The sequence below is a fragment of the Schistocerca piceifrons genome, chromosome 2 (assembly GCF_021461385.2).
Source record: "Schistocerca piceifrons isolate TAMUIC-IGC-003096 chromosome 2, iqSchPice1.1, whole genome shotgun sequence".
Classification (NCBI taxonomy): Eukaryota; Metazoa; Arthropoda; class Insecta; order Orthoptera; family Acrididae; genus Schistocerca; species Schistocerca piceifrons.
Window position 1 is genome coordinate 259,863,433 of NC_060139.1, and position 27,251 is coordinate 259,890,683.

At 44.5% G+C, this 27,251-nt stretch overlaps 1 protein-coding gene across 1 annotated transcript in view; it reads right to left on the reverse strand.

Annotated features, from left to right (window-relative positions):
* Positions 1–334: 334 nt before the first annotated feature.
* Positions 335–27,251, reverse strand: part of LOC124777149 (carcinine transporter-like) — a 125,810-nt gene continuing 98,893 nt past the window's right edge. The window contains exons 7-9 of the mRNA XM_047252449.1: positions 24,102–24,316; positions 14,832–15,019; positions 335–563 (exon numbers count right to left, since the gene is read on the reverse strand). Of these exons, the coding sequence (XP_047108405.1) occupies positions 366–563; positions 14,832–15,019; positions 24,102–24,316 (601 nt within the window). The 3' untranslated portion in view covers positions 335–365. The remainder of the gene's footprint in view (positions 564–14,831; positions 15,020–24,101; positions 24,317–27,251) is intronic.

Genomic DNA, 27,251 nt, shown 5'->3' on the forward strand with positions numbered 1-27,251 from the left:
TGATTATGATTTACGTCAGCAAAGCGAAACGCGTCTGGTGAAAAAAAATCACGCGTTTTTGTAGTTGCAACGGCAGAACAAAAATATCCTCAGGAATTATAAAGCAACTACGGACAACGTGGCCACACAAATGAAGAATTTAAAAACTTATAGTAGGTAATTTTAGAAGCCGGTTATTCTGAACAGTTTTTTTAAGTCAGGTTGAAGTGGAGACGAAAAAAAATTAACGGTATCACCGGAAACTCCAACTTTAAAGCGAGCAGTGCGCTTTCTCAGTGATGTGTCTCAAGTGTGAGGACGGGACAGGTTGTGGCAATGAGGAGTGTAGACGGCGGGTGGTTTTAGCAGTTTTATTGCAAACAGAGTTAGACGGGCCCCTTGGCGGGCGGCTTGTGCGGGCGGAAGCTCCAGTACTTCTCGTCGCTGCCGAACACCTGGGCGTCGCGCAGCGTCTCGGGCAGCTGGCAGTGCAGCGTCTCCGGCAGGAAGGACGCCAGCAGGCCCCCCACCACCAGCGTCGCCCCCAGCACCGCGTACGGCAGCCGCGGGTCGTACGCCGAGCCCTGCAAGCGCCAACAATCGACTCACTCAAAACAATCGACTCAGTCGCATCTTGCAGCACAATTGACTCATTCGGTCGTAGTTTTACTACAGTCTAACACATACAGTCGAGACACTCCCCGCAGCGTGAGTTGTTAACGTCCGATGGTCGGAACAACACTAGCACCCCTTGCGGCTAGAAAGCAGCCGTGAGATTAATGTTTGTTTTTAATTATTTTTTCACTTAATTAACATAATGCTTACTATATTTTTGCATTCCAAGCATCAGTAAAATATCAAGGGAGATGAATTACCTACAGCAATAATAAAAGTATATAAACCGATGTGTGTGTCTGTTTGAACACACTAATCTCCAGAACTACCAAACGAATTTTCACCAAGTGTTCACAGGTAACTTTAGCATAGTCTGAGGCAACGTATAGGCTTTATTTCATCAAAATTGGTTCACAGGCAAATTTTTTTTATCTACACTCGTCTGTTCGGCTTAGTAATTCAGTTGGTTACTCATAATGACGTAGTACACCACAAAACGAATAGGTGGCGCTGTTACTTTCATAGTCACCAAAGAATGAATAGCTCTTTTTTAACTTAGTGACACATGTCAGTGACATATTTAAGTGCCGCAATCTTATCTTTACAAATTTTCAGCGAATTTACTTAGCTAGGATATATGGATTTATTGAATTTACTTTCTATATTAATAACTTACCGACATTGCTTTGCTTCTTTTAACACGTTTATTTAATGTTCGACTTGTTTCTCCGCAATGTGTTTAGACCTCAGTTACATATACACTCCTGGAAATTGAAATAAGAACACCGTGAATTCATTGTCCCAGGAAGGGGAAACTTTATTGACACATTCCTGGGGTCAGATACATCACATGATTCACACTGACAGAACCACAGGCACATAGACACAGGCAACAGAGCATGCACAATGTCGGCACTAGTACAGTGTATATCCACCTTTCGCAGCAATGCAGGCTGCTATTCTCTCATGGAGACGATCGTAGAGATGCTGGATGTAGTCCTGTGGAACGGCTTGCCATGCCATTTCCACCTGGCGCCTCAGTTGGACCAGCGTTCGTGCTGGACGTGCAGACCGCGTGAGACGACGCTTCATCCAGTCCCAAACATGCTCAATGGGGGACAGATCCGGAGATCTTGCTGGCCAGGGTAGTTGACTTACACCTTCTAGAGCACGTTGGGTGGCACGGGATACATGCGGACGTGCATTGTCCTGTTGGAACAGCAAGTTCCCTTGCCGGTCTAGGAATGGTAGAACGATGGGTTCGATGACGGTTTGGATGTACCGTGCACTATTCAGTGTCCCCTCGACGATCACCAGTGGTGTACGGCCAGTGTAGGAGATCGCTCCCCACACCATGATGCCGGGTGTTGGCCCTGTGTGCCTCGGTCGTATGCAGTCCTGATTGTGGCGCTCACCTGCACGGCGCCAAACACGCATACGACCATCATTGGCACCAAGGCAGAAGCGACTCTCATCGCTGAAGACGACACGTCTCCATTCGTCCCTCCATTCACGCCTGTCGCGACACCACTGGAGGCGGGCTGCACGATGTTGGGGCGTGAGCAGAAGACGGCCTAACGGTGTGCGGGACCGTAGCCCAGCTTCATGGAGACGGTTGCGAATGGTCCTCGCCGATACCCCAGGAGCAACAGTGTCCCTAATTTGCTGGGAAGTGGCGGTGCGGTCCCCTACGGCACTGCGTAGGATCCTACGGTCTTGGCGTGCATCCGTGCGTCGCTGCGGTCCGGTCCCAGGTCGACGGGCACGTGCACCTTCCGCCGACCACTGGCGACAACATCGATGTACTGTGGAGACCTCACGCCCCACGTGTTGAGCAATTCGGCGGTACGTCCACCCGGCCTCCCGCATGCCCACTATACGCCCTCGCTCAAAGTCCGTCAACTGCACATACGGTTCACGTCCACGCTGTCGCGGCATGCTACGAGTGTTAAAGACTGCGATGGAGCTCCGTATGCCACGGCAAACTGGCTGACACTGACGGCGGCGGTGCACAAATGCTGCGCAGCTAGCGCCATTCGACGGCCAACACCGCGGTTCCTGGTGTGTCCGCTGTGCCGTGCGTGTGATCATTGCTTGTTCAGCCCTCTCGCAGTGTCCGGAGCAAGTATGGTGGGTCTGACACACCGGTGTCAATGTGTTCTTTTTTCCATTTCCAGGAGTGTATACATTCGGAAGTTTACATCAGTGACTGAAGTGCCACAATCTTATCTTTACAACTAAAACTATATTAAACTCCGTCCGAACAGGCCTTCGAAGGCCCAACGGTACCGACCGGCCGCCGTGTCGCTTTGAGTCCACAGGCGTCACTGGATGCGGATATGGAGGGGCATGTGGTCAGCACACCGCTCTCCCGGACTTATGTCAGTTTCCGAGACCGGAGCCGCTACTTCTCGATCAAGTAGCTCCTCAGTTTGCCTCACAAGTGCTGAGTGCACCCCGCTCGGCAGACCGGATGGTCACCCATCTGAGTGCTAGCCCAGCCCGACAGCGCTTAACTTCGGCGATCTGATGGGAGCCGGTGTTACCACTGTGGCAAGGCCGTTGGCTATCTTTACAACTACAAGCTAAAATTGAATTTAACTTGCTAGGGTATATGGATTTACTGGTTGCGCTTTGTGTGGAAAGAACTTAACGAAATTTCTTTCGGTCTTGCGATAGATTTTATGCGTATTTGGTCTCTTGGCTAGGAGAAATAAATTTGAGTTTCCTTTTTAATTTGGGTGTCTAACTTATTACATTTTGATTTATGAATAAAATGCCTATAAAATGGAAGGGGCTTTCTAAGTACCCTACAATGGCTAAAAGACTGAGGACAATGCAGTCTCAAAAATTCAATGAAGATCACGAGGGAAGATTAGTTGTGACTCAACCTCATCTGTCTCTTACTCACTCCTTGGAAACTCCGTCCGAAAGCGAGGCATAATGTAGCTCTGGTCGAGAGCGTCTTGCATTATCTCTCTCCCTCAGAACCCTTTACTCACAGATGCTTAAACTTACTTCTCTCCAAGGTAACATAAAAAAAATGTTCAAATGTGTGTGAAATCTTATGGAACTTAACTGCTAAGGTCTTCAGTCCCTAAGCTTACACACTACTTAACCTAAATTATCCGAAGGACAAACACACACACCCATACCCGAGGGAGGACTCGAACCTCCGCCGAGACCAACCGCACAGTCCATGACTGCAGCGACTTCGACCGCTCCGCTAATTCCGCGCGGCTAACATCACGGAAGCAGAAGTTCTGATGGGAAGTGGCATAGGGTGCGAGTTTTTATACCCTGAACCCTGTTTATTCCTAACAATTTATCTTTTTACTTTAAACACGCACAATTCTCACTGAGTTTGTTACGCCATGATCGTAAATAAAGTACAAGGCCAGACACTGTGTCTTGTAGGCGTGAACCTTAGTTGCTTTTCAAATAGCCAGCTCTACTTGGCTGTCTTTCGTGTTAGCAAAGCAAACAAGCTCTTCAGTCATGCTCCCAATCATACTACTTCGAACGGTGTATACAAAGGAGCTTTATAAGTCAAAAATAAATCCCATATTTACAGCTACAAATAAATACCCAGGCAATGCTGAGTTTCTCAGCTAGTCATGAAATAAATGCAAAAAAAAATGGCTCTGAGCACTATGGGACTTAACTTCTGAGGTCATCAGTCCCCTAGAACTTAGAACTACTTAAACCTAAGTAACCTAAGGACATCACACACAACCATGCCCGAGGCAGGATTCGAACCTGCGACCGTAGCGGTCGCGCGGTTCCAGACTGTAGCGCCTAGAACCGCTCGGCCACTTCGGCCGGCAAATAAATGCAAAAACAGACGAATCTCACTACTTCAGTGGCATAAGCTACACGTTATTCACGAAGAACTGCTTTCGAATATGTGCATAATTGCAGCTAACTACGCTGAAAGCAAGAGAACATGAAGTCATTGATCATGCACGAGAAGCATGTATTTCTGTTTCGTAACAGTTTTGAGAGGTAACTAATAATTCACACATTTTCACACCTTACTCGAATTTCCAATGCTCGAATTTTCTTGCAAACGTAATTTCTTGTGCATCAACAAGGACGTTCCTGCCGGTTTGGCTCAGATGTAGCAACAAATGTGGAAATGATTTCTTCTCTGTTGGGAACAAGTTTTATTGCTTTCAACGTCTTACTGTCACGTGTGAGTAGTTTTCCCTTGAGCAACAGTTGAGAGGGCTTATTTGGTACGAATAACGTAGGTACTGCTTTCCATACAAGTTTCCTACGTTCCACATTCACTGATTTGACTGAAGTGTAGTGAAGAAAACTTCCCGTTATTGAGCCAATATACGATGTCTTTCTGCAGAAATTATGTCTTCTGATGTTAATTAGCTATTTTCTATTCTTAAGACAAAACTACATTCTTCAGTAAACGTCTGTTGTCTGCAAGAGAGTCGTAAATGGCTCAAATGGGTCTGAGCACTATGGGACTTAACACCTGAGGTCGTCAGTCCCCTAGAACTTACAAGTACTTAAACCTAACTAACCTAAGGATATCACACACATCCATGCCCGAGGCAGGATTCGAACCTGCGATCGTAGCGGTCGCGCGGTTCCAGACTGAAGTGCTTAGAACCGCTCGGCCACACCGGCCGGCAGAGTCGTAAATAAAATGTCCTGTGATGTATCATTTATACCTCTCAGGTTCCTTGGGAAAAAAAGAACAAAAAACCCGAATGTGGTGTCTTCTTCTTGTTGCTGCAGTTTATTGCGCTACAGACGCTCACATTTGCATTAACAATTGTACGAATTAATATAAACAATTAAGATTCGCTTTCAGTTTCACAGGACCTGCCGAACTCAAAAGAATACAACTCGTAGTTTTTTTTTCCATAGTGGGAGCGGGGAATCAGGGCACAGATTTTCATTTTCATTTCATTATACAGCTGGTGCTGTCCATATTCGCAACTGCGAATACATTTCAGGTCAGTGAATTAGCGAAAGAGGAACCCTTACAGAGCAGGACGGAAACAAGACTAAAAAAACTTACATGGGGATGCGAAGGAAACGACCAATAGGAAGACCAAGGGCGATGGCTGAAAAGTGTGGAGGAGTGTGTTGCAAAAAGAGGCAAGAACTGTACCAGAGTGGACATAGAAAGACGGTAAAAAATAAATGTTGTGTGACTAGGGCCTGCCGTCGGGTAGACCGTTCGTCGGGTGCAAGTCTTTCGATTTGACACCATTTTGGCGACTGGCGCGTGGATGAGGATGAAATTATGATGATTAGGACAAGACAACACCCAGTCGCTGAACGGAGAAAATCTCCGACCCAGCCGGGAATCGAACCCGGGCCCTGAGGATTGACATTCTGTCGCGCTGGCCATTTTCTTTCTTTTTATTCTTTTTTTTTATCTCATTTTGTTCTAGATAGTTCGTTGAATTTGTTCGTGGCGGACGTCCGGTGACACCTGTTCAGGTTCTTTGTTGAACCGTTCACTCAGTTTTTTATTGCAGTGGGTAGCTAATCCTCTGACCAAGCACGCTGAGCTACCGCGCCGGCAGCATTCAGCTACCGGGGGCGGACAGAAAGACGGTGGGAAAACAGGACTAGATGACGAAGCTAATGTTCCAAACAGACCCAGCCATTGGCTGGAAACTGTTCAAGATTATGATGACGATTATGATCGGCGATCAGATGGAGCTTAGGAGCCCAGCCCGTGAACTCTCTGTTCTGAGTCTGCAGGCAGTAACTGTGCTGTGTTTAGAGGTGAACAGAGTTTGCAACATTAGTCCGACGGTACAAAGAGCCGCCACAGAGGAGTACATACTCCTATTGAACAATTTCAGCCATTTAAACGGTGTCGCACTGCGGACCAGGGTAAGCTGGATGAACGTATCGACGGATTGTTGCACATGTTGGGCACAGTGTGCCGGTGGTGTGTCGCCCTTTCAGCGGTGGGTCTGTGGAACATTTCCACACGCGAAGATCGAGATCGGCTTATGGCTGTCGAGAAGTCGACAAGGAGGTCGCATTATCGCGAGAGGACAAGCATTTACAACCAAATAATTTTCCTGAGTACTACTTATAAAGTAGAATTAATAATTACCTATACTGATGACATGACCAGCTGGCTGCTGTAAGTAACAAAACTCCTACTATTTTCATCACTGTCCTAAAGAAATTAATAACTCGATAAAATAAAAACATAAAGGAACTTAGGAAGATTTTGATTAGTTGATGATGTGTGTCGCTCATTGGCTATGTTTGCATGTATTACAATGAGCAATTTTTAGAGAGCTATAAACATAGTTTTAACTGAATGAAATGTATTTTGTTGTATGTTGCCATGTTTTCATTATCATTTGACTAAGAATATTTGTTATTTTTGGACTGGCGGAAGTTGGTTTTCGATCTGAGACATTGTACAAGTCAATTGCTGTCTTTTGTCACCACCGACCCTATAGCAAGTATTCCGTTACAATAGATCTTAATTTTCTAGAATTCCCCACAACTTTTGATACCTTAGTTGTCATGCTACTTTGTTCTCTGCCATTGGCTGAAAAATGTCAGATTTGATGTATGTGAAGAGATTTTAAATAAACTCTTCTTTGGGTAGTGGGGGGAGAGTGATCACGACTTGTAGGACACACCCCTTGACCCCACACCTGGCCCACAGCCTACAGTGATAGTCTCCAATAGGGCACCTCTTTTAAAATGTCAAAAATGGAGTTGTAAGAACCTTCGCGAAAGCTTAGCTATGTCAAATAAATGACTGTTTACATACATATTAACTTGTGTGGCATCTTTCCCTACTTTGGAACATCTTTGGATAGATTTAAGTACTGGGAGACATGGACACCATTATGCCATTGTACCGATGGTCGGTAAATCAAGAAGAGTAAGCTAAGGGCAACGTTGGCACACATTGTAGTAATATCTGGTGTGCTATAGTGGAGTGCCGTACTTTGGAACAACAGTATAAAGAAATATAAAATGCAACGAGTATACACAGTGTGTCCCAGTTCTGTTAGGACTCCAGCTACGAAAAATTAAAAGTGATGGATTATGATCACAAAATCACTGTATTTATTCAAAATAATCTACTCTTGAATGAAAACACAGCTGAAATCGTTTGAAAAGTGTTTTGAAACAATCGCTGCGGTCTTTTTTGTGTTGTATTTAGTACTGCAGTACAGTTTTTTTGGATGTCCTTTATTGTCATAATGGTGTCCTTTCACTGGCAGCTTCAATTTGGGGAACAACCAGAAGTCTGCTGAGGCCAAATCCGGCGAATACGGTGGGTGATTCAGGACTGTGGTCAATTTGCTGCCCAAAAATTCGTGCAAAATCTTCGCTTTGTGGGCTGGGGTGTCGTCATGGCGTAGCATCCAGGAACCTACTTCTCGGTATTCGGGTCGAATTCGACGGATTTTCACCCACAAACGTTGGAGGACTCAGAAACCTTGATGTTGCCTCACTGCTGCACTGCCGTTTACCTGTGAGTGTCACACGTGTACGGTTGTAAGTAGGCTGTTTAGGTTTTTGTGTTGGTAACGTCACGTAGCGTTCTGTGTGAAAATCACTGACTGTGCTGTGTGCAGTCTGTGGCTGGTTGGAATCGTTGGAATATTCGCTATTGTAGTGTTGGGCAGTTGGATGTGAACAGCGCGTAGCGTTGTGCAGTTGGGAGGTGAGCCGCCAGCAGTGGTGGATGTGGAGAGAGAGATGCCAGACTTTTGAGAATGGACGATCTGGACGTGTGTCAGCCAGAAATAAGAAATTTGTAAAGATGGATGTCATGAATTGGTAGATATATGTATGATGACTTTTGAACACTATTAAGGTAAATACATTGTTTGTTATCCATCAAAATATTTCATATGCTAACTATGCCTATCAGTAGTTAGTGCCTTCAGTAGTTAGAATCTTTTATTTAGCTGGCAGTATTGGCGCTCGCTGTATTGCAGTAGTTCGAGTAACGAAGATTTTTGTGAGGTAAGTGATTCATGAAAGGTATAGGTTATTGTTAGTCCGGGTCATTCTATTGTGGGGATTATTGAAAGTCAGACTGCGTTGCGTTAAAAATATTGCGTGTCAGTTTAGTGATGATCAGAATAAGTAAAGAGAGAAATGTCTGAGTACGTTCAGTTTCGCTCAGCTGTTTGAAAACCAAATAACGTAAGAGATTTTCCAGCACAGTCGTGCTTAATTTTTCAAAGGGGACGCTTGCACAGCTAAAACTTCAAGGATCATAACGCCGCAATTCGCCATGAGATAGCTTTGCAGTTTGGAATTTCTCACAAGGAGTGCTACCGAGCGAGGCGGTGCAGTGGTTAGCACACTGGTCTCGCATTCGGGAGGACGACGGTTCAAACCCGCATCCGGTCATCCTGATGTAGTATGTTTTCCGTGATTTCCCTAAATCGCTTCAGGCTAATGCCGGGATGGTACCTTTGAAAGGGCACGGCCGACTTCCTTCCAACATGCTTCTTCCTTTCCAATGGTACCGATGACCTCGCTGTTTGGTCCCCTTTCCCAAAACCAACCAACAAAGCAGTGCTAACGGAACTGGGACGCACTGCGTATAGTCTCAGTTGTGGGTAAAGGAAATGCCAGCCTGGAGTTCATTGGTTACATACTTGGAAACTACGGCTTGACTACAAATGAGATTGCAAACAGAACAATTTTTCGGCCCATACCTGAATAGTTCTCAGGTATGTGACATCCATATGAGGTCAGACTAACAGGGGAAATGGAGCGTGTACATATACAGCGGTGTGAAAATTCTCCGCTTCTCTGACTGGTGAGAGAGCGTAACAGTAATGGGGGACACTCGAAGAGAGATACAGTACACCTCGCGAGAAAACTTCATATCAAAATTTCGAATCAAGAACAGCTGCCAACGTAGAAGCAGATATGCTCGGAGTAGTGAAGCAACTTAAATCACTTAATAAAAGCAAGTCTTCTGGTCCAGATTGTATGCCAATTAGGTTCCTTTCAGCGTATGCTGCTGTAATAGCTCCGTACTTAACAGTCATACACAACCTTTCGCTCTACGAAAGATCCGTATCCAAAAACTGGAAAGTTGCACAGGTCAGATCAATGTTCAAGAAAAATAGTAGGTGTAATCCACTAAATTACAGGCCCATATCATTAACGTCCATATGCAGTAGGATTTTGGAACATATATTTGTTTTCGAACATGAATTACGTTGAAGAAAACGGTCTATTGGCGTACAGTTAACAAGGATTTAGAAAACATTGTTCTTGTGAAACACAATTAGCTTTTTATTCGCATGATGTGTTGTGTGCTATTGACAAGGAATTTCAAATTGATGCCGTATTTCTGGATTTCCAGAAGGCTTTTGACACTGTACCTCACAAGCGGCTTATAGTGAAATTGCGTGCTTATGGAATATCGTCTCAGTTATGTGACTGGATTCGTGATTTCTTGTCACAGAGGTCCAGTTCGTAGTAACTGACGGAAAGTCATAGAGCAAAACGGAAGTGATTTCTGGCATTCCCCAACGTAGTGTTATAGGCTATTTGCTGTTCCTTATCTATATAAACGATTTGGGAGACAATCTGAGCAGCCGTCTTAGAATGTTTGCAGATGGCGCTGTCGTTTATCGACTAGAAAAATCATCAAAAGATTTAGAAAAGAGAAATAACTCAAAAGCCAAGATCTCTTAAATGCTGTTTACTGGATAACCGGTTTCAACACATTAAAGGTGCCATAATCAGATCTGAAGTAGATTAACATTCATAAACCATTTGGATATAACGACACATGAGGCAGACCAGCTAATATAAAATCATTGTCACAAAAAATCAAAAAATAACTGCTCTCATGGTCATTATTTTCCATAAAATATGTAAAAGCCAAGTCACAAGATAAAACTATTTGGTACATGACCGCTGCTCGACTAACAGCGGTCAGCATCACATATCCAGATGGTTTATAAATGTTAATCTACATTCAGATCCGATGATGGCATCTTTAGTGTGTTGAAACCGGCTTTCCAGTAAACAGTATTTAAGCGATCTTGGCTTTTGAATTATTTCTACAACGGAGTGATCGCCCCACCACGCACCATGTGTTCACTGCAAAATTTAGAAAAGATATCTGTACGGTGCGAAAATTGGCGATTGATCCTAAATAACGAAAAATGTGAGGTCATCCACATGAGTGCTAAAAGGATTCCGTTGAACTTCGGTTACAAGATAAATCAGTCAAATCTAAAGGCCGTAAATTCAACTAAATACCTAGGAATTACAATTACGAACAAGTTAAATTGGAAGGAACACATGAAATGTTGTGGGGAAGGCTAACGAAAGACTGCGCTTTATTGGCAGGTCACTTGTAAAATGTAACAGATCTACTAAGGAGACTGCCTACACTACGCTTGTCCGTCCTCTTTTCGAATACTGCTGGGCGGCGTGGGATCCTTACCAGATAGGATTGACGGAGTACATCGAAAAAGTTCATAGAAGAGCAGCACGTTTTGTATTATCGCGAAATAGAGGAGAGTGTATCACTGAAATCATACAAGATTTGGGATAGACATAATTAAAACAAAGGCGTTTTTCGTTGCGGAGTAATCTTCTCACGATATTCCAATCACCAACTTTCTCCTCCGAAGGTGAAAATATTTTTTTGACGTCGACCTACATAGGGACAAACTATCACTAGGATAAAGTAAGGGAGATCAGAGCTTGTACGGAAAGATATATGTGATCGTTCTTTCCGCGCGCTGTACGAGATTGAAATAATAGAGAATTGTGAAGCTGATAGAAACAGCTGCATTGTGTAACCCCTTTAGCTTCTGCCCCGTAGGGATCGAACGGGTGAAAGCGGACAAATAGCAGCTCGTCCAGAGGCGTACAAGCAGACATACTTCCCATGCTCAGCCCATGGATGGAACATGGACCACCCTTTTCTATAAGGTACAATAGGAAGTACCCTCTGCCAAGTACTTCACTGAGGTTCACGGGTCGTACATGTAGAAGTAAATGTAAAAGAAGCGATAACGTAGCTCATTCGGCTTTTCAGTGACACAACTGTATCCTTAGTGGTACACGAGGATTATCAAAGGTCGACTAGCAGATTGGCGCTGAGGGCTGGGGAGGGGCTGTTGTGATGTGAGTCGAGACCGCCTCCCAAACAACATTCTGCTAAAGGTATTTAATGTTTTACACATATTAATTTATAATTTTTTCAGCTTTCACAGATGACAGATGCATGAAAAATCAGTGCCAAAAATGACAAGAATTGAAAAAAAATACTAGCTTCGTTTAACATGTACGCATACTGTAATATCGCTGCCTGTCCCTCATGACGATATCGATAATCACCTCTCTGGTGAGTGCAGAGCGCTATTCAGGGAGAGGTGGCCAAGGCTTCCGTGGTGTGTGTTGGTGTGTGTGTGTGTGTGTGTGTGTGTGTGTGTGTGTGTGTGTGAGTATGTGTGTGTGTGTGTGTGTGTGTGTGTGTGTGTGTGTGTGAGTATGTGTGTGTGTGTGTGTGTGTGTGTGTGTGTGTATGTGTGTCTGTTTCTTGCAGTGTCGGTGCCACGGTTGCATATCTCAGTTTACGGTTTGTTGTCGATGTAATTAATATTCATGCCACGGACTTTTATCACTGTTGATGGTTCTAAATTGGTTATTTATTTCAGAATGATAATTACAACATCGAGTGTCGTGTCGGATTCACAACAATCAACGCCGCGCGGGATTAGCCGAGCGGTCTGTGGCGCTGCAGTCATGGACTGTGCGGCTGGTCCCGGCGGAGGTTCGAGTCCTCCCTCTGGCATGGGTGTGTGTGTTTGTCCTTAGGATAATTTAAGTTAAGTAGTGTGTAAGCTTAGGGACTGATGACCTTAGCAGTTAAGTCCCATAAGATTTCACACACACACAATGATAAGGCGATTGATTAACTGCTTGCATAAGGGCCAGAGATGGACCAACGCGTTATTGAGTTGTTCAATTTGTGAAGATTTTTCTCTTGAATTATTAATCCAAGTTTTCCGAAACTGTAATCATTTGTATGTCTGTCCATGTACATCACCTCTACCGATTTCCGTTCCATCCGGATAATTCCTTCGTGGTCCGTACTATTTTTGGCTTAGACTGTACTAAGAACTGATGTTAACAAATATTATTTACTTATATGGATATGGTGTCTGTTCTTTCGGACATGTCCGAAAGAACAGACACCACATCCATATAAGTATATAGTTCTGGCAATACCAGCCATAACCTTCTTCTTCTGTGCGGATGTACACATATTCCCCGAACTCTTACGGGACTTGGGAAGAATGTCTTCCACGAGTAATGAGTGTGTTGGGGTGGGACACTACGAGTGTAGTGTGTGAACATACAAGGTGAGAATGTGTGTCTCGCGGGAGGCGTGCGCGAGATAGTCCCTGCAGTCACACTATCGTCTGTGCCCTCGGTGGCTCAGGTGGATAGAGTGTCTGCCATGTAAGCAGGAGATCCCGGTTTCGAGTCCCGCTCGGGCACAAAATTTCACCTGTCCCCGTTGATATACACTACTGGCCATTAAAATTGCTACACCAAGAAGAAATGAAGATGATAAACGGGTATTCATTGGACAAATATATTATACTAAAACTGACATGCGATTACATTTTCACGCAATTTGGGTGCATAGATCGCGAGAATTCAGTACCCAGAACAACCACTTCTGGCCGTAATAGCGGCCTTGATACTCCTGGGCATTGAGACAAACAGAGCTTGGATGGCGTGTACAGGTACAGCTGCCCATGCAGCTTCAACACGATACCACAGTTCATGTGGCGTATTGTGACGAGCCAGTTCCTCAGCCACCATTGACCAGGCGTTTTCAGTTGGTGAGAGATCTGGAGAATGTGCTGGCCAGGGCAGCAGTCGAACATTTTCTGTATCCAGAAAGGCCCGTACAGGACCTGCACCATGCGGTCGTGCATTATCCTGCTGAAATGAAGGGTTTCGCAGGGATCGAATGAAGGGTAGAGCCACGGGTCGTAACACATCTGAAATGTAACGTCCACTGTTCAAAGTGCCGTCAATGTCAACAAGAGGTGACCGAGACGTGTAACCAATGGCACTCCATACCATCACGCCGGGTGATACGCCAGTACGGGGATGACGAATACACGCTTCCAATGTGCTTTCACCGCGATGTCGCCAAACACGGATGCGACCATCATGATGCTGTAAACAGAACCTGGATTCATCCGAAAAAATTACGTTTTGCCATTCGTGCACCCAGGCTCGTCGTTGCGTACACCATCGCAGGCGCTCCTGTCTGTGATGCAGCCTCAAGGGTAACCGCAGCGATAGTCTCCGAGCTGACAGTCGATGCTGCTGCAAACGTCGTCGAACTGTTCGTGCAGATGGTTGTTGTCTTGCAAACGTCCCCATCTGTTGATCCAGGGATCAAGACGTGGCTGCACGATCCGTTACAGCCATGCGAATAAGATGCCTGTCATCTCGACTGCTAGTGATACGAGGCCGTCGGGATCCAGCACGACGTTCCGTATTACCGTCCTGAACCCACCGATTCCATATTCTGCTAACAGTCATTGGATCTCGATCAACGCGAGCAGTAATGTCGCGATACTGTAAACCGCTTTCGCGATAGGCTACAATCCGACCTTTATCAAAGTCGGAAACGTGATGGTACGCATTTCTCCTCCTTACACAAGGCATCACAACAACGTTTCACCAGACAACGCCGGTCAACTGCTGTTTGTGTATGAGAAATCGATTGGAAACTTTTCTCATGCCAGCACGTTGTAGGTGTCGCCACCGGCGCCAACCTTGTGTGAATGCTCTGAAAAGGTAATCATTTGCATATCACAGCATCTTGTTCCTGTCGGCTAAATTTCGCGTCTGTAGCACGTGATCTTCGTGGTGTAGCAATTTTAATGGCCAGTAGTGTATATCAACGCCCGTCAGCAGCTGAAGGTATTAATAAAATTGCAAGTTCTTAACAAATATTATTGTTGCAATATTAAAACGTGCTATATATTTTATTGTTATTGTTATTAAGACCTTAGACACCTGTGACTCGTTAAAGGTGTGGGTGACGATAGTTCTATTTTGGAAAGAGACAGTAACAAACTGTGACTTCTCGACAACCGAGCCCTGGACCTCCACCTGGCGGTAAGAGGGCACCGCAACATGACAGTAGCGGGTAGCTCCTTGGGAGAGCTGACGAGGAGGTCGCCACTCACCAGATGGACGACGTAGGGAGCGACGGCGGCCAGAGCTCCAGCCGCCAGCATGCCGAACGAGGTGCCCGTCTGCCGGATGCACGTGGGGTACAGCTCCATGCTCTGCAGGTAGGCGATGTAGTTGACGATCGTCGTGCCGAAGCGGATGAACACCACCAGCACCGTCGTCGGCCAGCTCACCGACGTGACTGCAAACGAGGCGAAAACTGTACTACGTGCTGTTTAGCGTTTCGTTACAACGTACTCACTGAGCAGTGTAAATTACGAGGGCTGTCTGGAAAGTAACCTTCATTTTCGTATACCCACTGATCAGTCAAACCATTATGACCACTGCCCAATGCAAGGTTGGATACCTCCTGCTGGGATTGAGGGTGTAAGAGGTCCATGATTAAGGAATTTGTTGCTAGCGCACTCGAGCAGATGTAATTTCGATGGATTGCTCATGCGCTGCCTGCAATATGTAAGGTATAAGAGAATCTCAGACCAGAGAGCAGTGTTGTATGCAGTAGGAACTGTGTGGCAGTAGAATTAAGTAGTAGCTAACAGTCGTGTGTTTGGAGTTGGCTGGACCGGTCGTGGGGGAGCGATGACGGTGCCTGAGCATTGTAGTATAAGGTAAAAGCAGCCTCGTGCATATGTAGTATTGTTATATCAAGTCCCATGTAAATGTTTTTAAAAAGAAATCTCTTAATAATAATGGTTCTTATAAAAATTAGCTTTTTGACAATTATTCATCTCAATTTAAAGAATTTACTAATTTCTGCAAACCATGGTCATTCCGACTATTGTAAAGAAAAATCAGTTGTTTCCTTTTATACATGACAAATCTATCGGCCAGCACTGCACTGGGCTGTGCCAGAAAAAATTCTTATAGGAGCAGATATATGCACGTTATCCGGCGACCATATTGAGGTAAGAATTTTCAATTTATTCAGAATGAATTTTCAGGGCTATGACGCCGCACTGCTGACGTCTACAATTTACCAGCTTAAATTCACAGTCAATTATTGAAAGGTTATAAGTGAGCCACAATTTTATTGGGAGATTAGTCACATTTTATTGTTCAAAGGTTACGGAATTTATCTGTCAGGTAGTTACACTGAATGTGAATTAGGTTATATAATTATATTTATCTGTTGGTAGGTTATGCTAAATGTGAATGCAATATACATTATATTTTTTATCCTGGGGAGGTTACAAGGGAATGTGTATGTAAGCCGAGCAGGGATGGATGGGTCATTATCCTAGCTACGATATGCGCTGCAAATGGAGAAATCCAACAAGATAAGCGACACTGACAAAGGGCAGATCATCATTACGCAGAGCCTGTGCACGAGTATCTATAAAACGGGGAAGTTGGTCGAATGTTCACGTGCTATTGTCGAGAGCATCCGTGGAAAGACGTAGAAGGGGAGTGCAACTACCGCTTGTCGCTAAGTAGTTGGACGTCCACGACTACTCAGAGAACGTCAGGTTTAGAGGCTTTACTACACTGTAAAGTAGGATAGGTGGTATATTTGCCGAAAGAGAACAATGGACAACCGCTTCGGAGCACAGCGTTCATCGTACATTGCTGGATAAGGAGCTCAGCAGCAGACCACTCCTGTGTGTTCACATGTTGACCCAGCGACTTCGTCAGTTACGATTGCAATGGGCACGGGACCCTCGGGGTTCAACCGTCGGCCAGTGTGAATGTGCCAGCTCTTCTTGTGAATCACATTTTTGCTGCACCTTTCGTCTCCACAAACGCCATCGTCGAGGTGAACCGCAGCTCGAAAAGTGCAGCGCGCCAAGTATGCAGCCCGGTGGGAGCAGTATTATGCTATGGGAAACATTCTCCCGCGCTTACATGGGGCCTATGGTAATAATCGAAGACACGCTGACAGCTGCGAACCATCTGCACCCCTTCGTGCTTAATGTCTTCCCTGACGGCGACGCCATTTTTCAGCAGTGTAATTGCTCCTGTCTCGGAGCCAGAACCGTGCTACAGTGGTTTCAGGAGCATTATAGTGAACTCACGTTGATGTCTCTGCGACCAAATTCGCCTAATGTAAATCATATTGAACCCATTTGGATCGCTATGGTGCAACATCACGGCCTGCGCAAATCAGTGGCCCGCTATTTACGCGAATTACGTGGTCTGTGCGTAGACATCTAATTCCACATACCTTCACAAGCTTACCAAAGAACTGTCGGATACCTGATACACAGAATCATTGATGTACTTCGTTCCAAACATGGACAAAGAATCTATTAAGCACGTGGTCATAATGTTTCGGCCAATCATTGTATACCATCCAACGATATCAAATTAGAATCTTGTCAACATAGTATATGGAGCGGAAATAATAGTTTGGCATCACATATTTCCTTCATACAAATAAAACATGTATTTGCAAGAGACTGCATTTTTCTCATCGATATGATAAAGAATTATTAACTCGTCTCATTCATTGACAATACTGTAGTTCTGAATCAACTCGACTTTCTCGGTCTTCATCTCTTTCAGTCCTTGGTGCCACCTTTCACTCGAGACAGAGGCAAGGCTGTAACGTTTTGTCTCAGGCACATAGTGATGGAACCAGTTTCCGTCGCTTATCAGAATACTCATCGAAAACTCTTGTGCATCTTTTCGAAATCTGTAAGTTCCAATGAGCTGGGCAAGTTATGGACAACGGCTTCTGGTGTGGAGACATTTCTAATATTGGTGATGGTTCTCCACTAAACTATGTGACCTTCAATCAATAAACGTGAAACCCATTGGGAACAAACTTGTAGACGTTCCAAGTTCGGAATAATATCCTACACTGGCCATCTGCGGCACCTCAGGCGAAGGAGCACAAAGCCTGGAGGTCGCACATGTGTTTTGGAGCACACCATTCAGAGCACACTGTTGAACGAGGGGCTCGGCAGCAGACGACCCCTGCTTCTTCACAGGTTGGCCCAACGACATGGTCAATTACGATTGTAGCGGGCTCGGAATCATCGAGATTGGGCCGTTTATCACTGGAAACGTGTTGCCTCGTCGGACAAATCACGTTTATACTGTGCCAGATCGATGGTCGTCTCCTTCCTCGAGGCGGCTCGAAACGTGCACCGCGCCACGGACGCAGTCTGGTGGGAGCAGTATTATGTTACTACTTGTGGTAGTAATCGAAGACACTATGTCAGCTGTGGGCCATCTGCATCCCTTCATGTTTGATGTCTTCCCTGACGGCGATATGATCTTTCAGCAATGTCACTGTCCTTGTCTCGAAGCCAGGGTACGGCTACAGTGGTCTGAAGAGCATGATAGCGAAATCACGTTAACGTCTTAGCTACCAGATTCGCCTTATGTGAATCCGATGGTTCCAGTCTGGGTCGCTATCGAGCACCATCACCGGGTACACAGATCAATGCGAGTTATTTACGGGTATCACATGACTTGTGCATAGGCACCTGGTGCCACAGAACTCCGTAAATCTATCAGCGAACAACAGAATCGATGATACGCAGAATCGGTGATATACTAGGTTGCAAACATGGCCCAACAAGCTATTAACAGGTGGTCATAATGTTTTGGCTCGTCAGTGTACGGTACCTGAAGCAAACTCCCGATTATGTGAGTCAATACGAACGCAAGGTTGCTTGGATAAGTCATAAAACACGACTAATCCCAAATACACATGTTTCTGCCACGATGTTGTACTTACTGTGTTTACAAAATACGCTTCATGTCATCTTTGAAAACCCAGTGCTTCAGTTACCTAATGTATCATTTACGGGAAACTGGCAACTTGTTTACAAACAGTTACCTAATGTATCATTTACGGGAAACTGGCAACTTGTTTACAAAATTGCACTTAAAACGCACTGTATTTCATGTCATTTACTTTAAGTTCGCTTTCATAAAATTACCATCCAATTCTGTTCATGTTTCTGCTTTTCATTCCATTCTTTTTCCTGTCGAAGTTTGTCGTTTCCGGGGATCAAACGAATTGTACGCTGAAGCTCCTAATCACAAATCAGTGCATTTCAGTAGCTCGGTGAGGATGCTGATGGAGTTGGCCTCTTCATCACAATTACTTACTAATAAGCTGGTAAAATCCCGGTGTTTAAACACTCGCGGATATTTTCCTCATATCTGCCTTAACAACCAGACATTTGTGTTCGAAAGTAAAATATCTTTTCTAAATATAACAATACTTTAGGTTTCGTTTCACATTTATTTAATAAAAGCGCTGAACTGTGCACCGCGAAATCCGTAGTAAGGATAACAGGGAGCTCTGCGTAATCTGACATCATGGAAGTCAAGCCGGGAGGCAGCAGCACTGTCGCTAGCGACACGTTTAGTTCATCGTCGTTATCAGCAGGAGGGCAACTCGTAATCCCGCTGGTCGCAACAGCTGTACTGTTGCGTTTCACACCGATTCGCGTACAAGCTGAGATTGCTTTGGTTCCAAGTTGTCATCGTAGCTCATATTAGCAGTCTCTTTTTAACTATTCTGCCAAACACTGTAATCAATGCACGACAGTGCTCGGCCTCACTCAACCTGGGAAACATAGGACCTGCTAAGGGTGTTGAAATGAGGCGTTTCTGAACGTCCACCCGACAGTCCAGACGTGGCTGCACTGATTACCGCCTCCCCAAGCTCATGGATTAGGGGCTTGGCTCCCAGTCTTTTTGTCTCTAGCCAAGAACTTCAACGTGTTCTCATGGTCTGGATGCAGTATTAGGCGGCACAAGTTTATGCAGCGGTTTTGTCGATGCTCAAACTGGAAATTCTGAAAGGTGATTATTCAAACGAATAATACATGAGCGTTGTTTTACAATTTTTCTAATACTTTTTTAAAGGGGCGATATCTTACCTCTTTATCGAAACACTGTCAGTTTCGGCTAAACATCAGACTATCCTCATACCGTAGGTGTCCGCAACGGGGACCAGAAGGGGTACTTGTTCACCAACGCTCAGATCTGGAGTACACAGTTTTTATTCATATACTGAGTCAACAACCATCTCTCAGGTATAGTAAGCCTTTAATATTCATACACTGAGTCGAGAACCATCTATTCTCTCAGGTATAATAAGTCTTAAATATATAAGAAAACAAAAGACGCACTACGACGGAATTATTCGAACGGAATGGAAATCGGTGGAAGTGGTGTACATATTCAGACAAGCAAATAATTGCAATTTTAGAAAAATTAGATGATTGATCCAAGAGAAAGAACTTCACAAATTGAGCAAGTAAATAACGCGTTGGTCTACCTCTGGCCCTTGTGCAAGCAGTTATTCGGCTTGGCATTAATTGATAGTGTAGTTGGATGTCCTCCTGAGTGGTATAGTGCCAAATTCTGCCCGACTGGCGTGTTCAAGCGTAAAAATTCAGATATGGTTGGAGGACCGTCTCCATAATGCTCAAAACTTTTTCAACTGGGAGGGATCCGGGGAGGATCCGGGGACCCTGCCGGTCAAGGTGGGGTTTAGCAAGTACGAAGAAAAGATCAACTGAAATCGGGACTCATCTGACCAAGCCGCGGTTTTTCAGTCGTCTAGGGTCCAACCAATATGGTCACGAGCCCAACAGAACCGCTGCAGGCCATATCGTGCTGTTAGCAGAGGCTCTCGCGCCAGTCGTTCGCTGTCATAGCCCATTAACTAATGCAAAATTTCACCGCACTGTCCTATCAGATAAGTTCGTTGTACGTCCCCCGTTGAAATCTGCGGTTATTTCACGTAGTGTTGCTCATTTGGGCAGAGACGTGTCCAACTAGCTTGGGATTTTGACGATCTAACGCACAAGTTGGACAGAATTTGTCACGGTATCCCTCAGGAGGACATTCAACAACACTATCAATCAATGCCATCCGAATAACTGCTTGCATAAGGGACAGAGGTGGACCAACGCGTTATTGATACGCTCATTTTATGAATCTCTTTCCCTTGATTACATCATCCAATTTTTCTGAAATTTTAATCATTTGTTTGACTGTACGTGAACACCACATCTACCGCTTTCCACCCCATTCGGATAATCATTTCGTGGTGCATCGTTTTTTTCTTTTCTATCGTAGAGTGTATGTAATAGTGTGTCACCTATAACGTTTAGGTCTTATGACATGACACGCCTTGAAACTGGCCAACTCATCTTCATTAAACATGCCCTCCCCCCTTCCACCGCAAAACCTCTGTGGACTCTCATGCCATAGTCATCAGGGAGGTCGTCTCAGGTCATGCGTCCAGAAATGATAATTTGTATCATTGTTACCGATGTAGTGTATCAAGTTACGCATGAAGCAATATGTTCGCAGGGTGAAGCATAACGTCAGACTAATACAATGTGAAACGTGGAACTTAGGGAATTCAGGAAAAGGTGTGAACGGAGCCTAATCAGTCACCGTTGGTTGCACAGTAAACACGTACACCTTATTTAAGGAAGTAATTTTTTAAAAACAATCATTAAAAAAATCGACTGTAACACAAGCTACACTGACGGCTGAAGGCCTTATTAAGAAAGAATTCGAATTATTTGTCGGCTGAAGGCCACGAGATATACTTCAGAACAACTAACGGCTGAAGGCCTGTATTACAAATGAGGAAGACAATTACATGTTAAAAACAGCAAATAATTTTTTAAACAATCATAAAAAAATTGACTGCAACACAAACTACACTGACGGCGGAAGGCCTTATTAAGAAGAATTCAAATTATTGTCAGCTGAAGGCCTCAAGCAATAGGAATAATTTAAACAAAATATTATTTTTAAGCCATTGACACAATCAGACCAAATAAAGAAGGGAGTGATCCACAGACGGTGCTCCAAGGATCGCCCTGAGAAAAAGTCCCTACAGCTGTGTAAGCGGTGAGACAGGTAGCCAAGAGTTATGCTCACCTACCAGTGTGGCAACTCAAACTAGGTAGAGTTTAAACACTGATCAATGCTCTTACCAAATCCACCTAACATGTGATAACCAGTACAAAAACAGAAAAATTCAACCGAGGATGAAGTGACAGACAGCACTGTGTTTTCAGAATCCAATGTTTAAAATATCGAAAGGCAGAAGGAACCACTACAACCAAGGTAGACAAAAAAAAACACAATCCTCACTGCAATCAAGAAGGCTCTCAAACTACACATCATGCCGGACAGCACCGGCAAGACGAGGAAAAGTACACTGCCACAAAAATACGCTAACCTCAAAGGCATTAGCGGCCACTAGGCAGTAAAATACCGCTGGTTGCACTTCACCAATAATAACACAGAATTCAAAAACTAGTAACAGGCAGTAGAAGACGGCTAATAGATTCCGCCAACTTGACTCGCCCCACTTGTTGCTATTCGTCTCACGGCGAACTCGCGACCAGCAATGCACGAACAAACGGCGTGATCACAAAATAGTGGAAGTTTCACTACTGGATTAATGTTCACTCAACTCAACGTCCTGGGTCCGGTGGACAACGAGATTGTGGCCCTCGCAACTACAGCCCCTCGATCTGGCAATGCCTGCGTGCCGCCAGCGGTCCCGGCATGTCCTTGTGCTGCCGGACCTGGGTACTAGATATCGATAAACGCTGCTGCTGCCACTCGCGGACAGACAACACTAGCAAACGTAGTGGCGCCAGTAAACAGAAGAAGAAAACGAGACGCCACGATCCCTATTACACGATGCCAACCTACCAACGGTAACCAACACGAGCCGCACACGGCTCACAATGGTTTTGATTATTCCAGTATTTTAAAATATAGCCTATACGGGGGTTTCACATTCCAGGCAACCGTCGTATACTGAGAAAGAACTTATGATCAATAAAAGTCAGACTGAAATAATAACTATTACTGTTTAACACAGATAAAGGGAAAAGAAGTAAGTTGTGAAATTTCCCTTAAAAAGAAGGCTTGCAATCTCTTCTACGTTTTCAATTTGACACTTTTTTCAGGTTTCAAATGATTACTGCAACTACAAGGTGACATTCCCAAAATGGGACTAAGCTGGGAGAAGCAAGGAGATCATGTTGGCTGGTCTGTGGTTTTCCGGTGGACAAGCTGTGTCCTGTTTGTGAACGAGTTTTGTCCTGTTAAAATGTGACATCAGGAGATTGTCTCGTGAGAGGCAGTACATGACGGCGCAGGATGCCTTGCGGGCCTGTCACTGTGGTGTGAGAATTCCTTGAATCACTGCTAGGGATAACCTAAACTCACACCTGACGGTTCCACACACCATGGTTCTATTGGTAACAGTATTATGTCTCTCCAAAACGTTTGGAGTATGTATATTATGGCCTGGTTGCCGCCATACTTATATATGATGGTTACCTGAGGCAGTGTAGAACCCAGTTTATCACTGTAAATGATGTTATGCTACTCGTCAACAACCCGTTTTCCAGGTCTGGCATCACTCAAAGACAACATTTATGAGGATTATAAAGTTTAGCAACCAGTCACAAGCATAGCATAAAATGTTTGTTCACGTTTAATCATTACTTGATTTGGATTTTTAAACTACATCATCTGATGGCTCTTAAAACCTTCTATGGTGGAGCCTTGCTTTGTGCTGCTTGTTTCGTGCTCTAAGACAAACAATAATTCTCTGTTTTTTGTTGTGGTGATAACAGAAACGTCTTCTGCTAGTCTTCTAACAGTATGCGATGACAAAAGCTGTTGTAGTGAATCAGTTACTTGTAACCAGACCCCAGGTGCAGACGTGAAGGGGTTATGATGTTACTTGGTGCACAATGGATGTGATGTGATCAGACTTGGTCGACTAGAAATTTAATGATGTGTATGGTTCTCCTCAAATTTGGATGCAGTCCAATACCTGGCCGTGGTCACATCTGGACGCCTAAAATGCCCAGATATTCTAAGAATTGTCCAGCCGACCACGCGCAGACCCACAATGGCGATCCTTTTCAACTCTGTCAGGTGCTGACTACATTAATGCATTGCACTCGCATTAGACCTGGTAATATGGAGACGTGTCAACAACACTAACCCAGTCCAATGGCCTATGTAGTCACTACATATGACTGCAACACCAATCATTTACATAGACATGGATGGTATGTATGTTAGTGGAGTTGTCTATAGCGGAAAGTTCTTTCTAAGTGGTTAACGTTTCTAGTCATTGAGTGCAGTGCAGATGAATAATGAGACAGATGACTATAATGATGTTTGCGAAGTTGTAGAGGGCCAGTAACACGTGCCGCCCTACGTACAGTATCAGCCCAACCACTTCTCACTTATTGATTCATGACGGAGCCAAACGACTATGGATGGGTAACGCAACTCACAGGTGAGGATGATGACGATGGTGAAGTTGGCGAGCGCCATGACCCACTGGCTGCCGGCCTGCGTCCAGCGCCGACCCAGCCAGTCACCCAGGTAGCGTCCCATCACGAAGCCGGGCACCTCCACCAGCGCCTGGTACAGGAAGTTGAGGTACGGGTTCCCCGACATGTTGCTCACGTTCAGCACCAGCACGTAGAACGTCAGGAAGCCGCTGATCCTGTAAGCGGGCACACGCAAACACGGTCAGACCGAGGCATAGTTTCTGTTGTAGCTGCTTTGATTTGCTGTAGTAAAGAGATGCCATAAATTTCAATAATCTCTTGTTTCATGTTGGTCTACTTGATCCAAGAATGAGTTTGTTTCTGGGGCTTTTAAAGCTATTGTACTGTGTGGGATTCGCTCGAACAGATGAAGTCGAAAGTTGTCCTATGATGAGATTCTTTGTTTAGGACAGTTGATCACCAACGGAAGGTCACCACATGTTTGTAAATAAACGTATCACGAGAAAAGACTATGAAGGTAAAATTGGGGAGATTCCCACCCGTACAGGGTGTTACCAACAATCGTTTTTCCCTCGCACCATTCGAAACTGGAACAGGAAAGGGGGAAGGGAGTGGTAGTGGTAGAAAAAGTACCTTCTGCCACACACCATAAGATAACCTGAAGAGTGTAGATGTAGATGGTCAGTTAAGAATCTGCTCATTAACGTTCAACTACGTATTAAGAAATAGGGAGCTCGTTTGAAATGTGGCTGTATTTCTCTTGAAGATGGTCCACTTGAAGGACATGTGGAACTTGCAAACACAGATGAGAACAATGAAAAAGTGGACTGCATAATATCGAACGATAAGCAAGTAGGGCTTGTCGTTTAGATTACACCACAGGTATGTAAGAAAAAACACCGTGTTACATTTTACGTGAAGATAGCAAATATAATAATATAGGCGCAAAAGAACTGCAGAATTTTTTGAAAACTGTTTCAAAAATAAGAAATCGAATTTGTCAGGATTGTATGGATCGTTTTCATGCCGTAATTAATGACTGTGGATCAGACATGGATCCGTCACATCACGCTACAAACAAAACGGCAACGGCTGGAAGTCAGTGATCCGGTAAGAAAAGAGGGGAAGTCAATTTCATCTTCAAGAAGCAAGGCCTGGGAGTCTGGTGGTAAAGCGAGTGTCTGGAAACCGAAACGTCCCAGGGTCGAATGAAAATCGGACTGCAGAATATTTTAGTCTGGCTTTAACCTCGCTATCGTCTGTAAATCATGTCAAGATTCACGAGAAACGACACGTGGATCAGATTCCGCTTTACACTGTAGGTCACTTTTGCATCGTTGGCTTACTGAGGTAGGTCATGGACACACAAGTAACCGAAATGGTGTCTAACTGAAAGACTTGCACCAGGCTGCAAAATATCCGAGATGATCCCAACCAGTTATACTATACGATTGTTTTATTAGCTACTGCTGTCTGTGGCCTCATATGCGTTGACGTGGTACATGGGACGGCTTTATAAAGCAGGTAGGAGTACTGGATCATGTCTTAGGATTACCTCAGGAGATTTTTGGACGTTTGGCAGCCGAAATATCGGGAGAAAATAAGACTTGGTTACGGCTGCACTCCCGTAACTTCATCAGTCGAGAAATACATGGTAAAAACATTAAGATACTCCTTTAGATAATTACTGATAATTTTAAGTAAAGGACAATACTGTGGCCGGAAATCAGTACCTGCTGAGGTTTGGGCCAATCGCACTCTGCCTCGTCTGTTACGTAGAAGTAGATACCACGCATGCTGATCCACCCTTCAGCCCTTTCTCGCAGTGTATCACACGCTCTTTCAACTACATCTGGCTCCATTCCCTTTGTGTCATATACATTGGTTACACGCTCCTGTAACGTCTGTACATCGTCAATGGGTTGGTGGTACATCAATGCTTTTAAACATCCCTTAGCCAGAAATACAGCAGATGTAGGTCTGGTAAACGAGGAGGCCGTGCCACAAGACTTTCTCGGTCGATCCATCGTCCGTGAAACGTGGTGAGGCACTGTTGTACGATCCGTAAAACAGTGTGTTTGCCCATCCTGTATAAACCACAGTCGTTGACTTTCTGCAAGGGTAACGTTCTCCAATACCGCAGGTAATTCATCGTGCAGAAATCGGTGATACACAGCACCTGTTAATCTCTTTGGTAAAGTCTGTGACCCTGCGAGTTTTTCGCTGGCAATTCCTGCAAATACATTGATAGTGAAACGATCCTGCTGTCTCAGGTCCATGACTCTCAAAGATTTGCGTCCGTCCGCATGTGCGTATTGTAGAAATTTGCTATGCCCTCAATTGTGGCCATCCACGTGACCGATTACTATACATTACTCGTCACATGTAAAACGTCCCAAATGTCAACATGTATTGATTTCTTAACATATAGCTATGGAAGTTTTCTCCTTGTCTTCACCAACACTACCTTCTGTTTTTTTCTTAAAAATCCTGTATATAGAGTTGTGGAATGACAGTCTCTCTCTTTTCCAACTGTTACAGTCTTCAGCCATTTCCATCAGTGTTGCTTCATGTTGTTCCTTGATTCATGTTCCTATTTCTCCGAGTAATTCCCTTCTCCATCTCTCTGGTATAGTGGTTAATGTTATTGCATACTAATGGAAAGGTTCCAGGCTTGATTTCTGGATTCCCCAGACCAACTCAGACTGTACTGTACTGGAAACATCTGGAATGTCAGCCCGGCATTGTGAAGTCAAATGAGAAGCTACACGAAAAATTAAGCAATGGAAATGGCAGAAGCTGCTGAAGTACCATGACATCAAGGAGAGAAAATTTTAATGACTGGAGAGGAATCATGAAGGTTCAATTTTGGGTCCATTCCTTTCCTTAGATACGTAACTTTCCACTAATATTCAACAAGCAAAGTTGGGACTTTTTGCAGACCATGCTAACATTATAATAAATAAGTTTAGAGATAAAGGTTCAGAAGAAATTGTAATGATATTTTTAAAGGATTCTGAAGCGGTCCTCTAGAAATGGTCTGTCCTAAATTTAGGAAAAACACACTATACTCAAATAGTCATACCAACAACTGATGTATAACGGGCAGCCAAATGAAAACCGAACACCCACCATAGTGGAACCATCGAA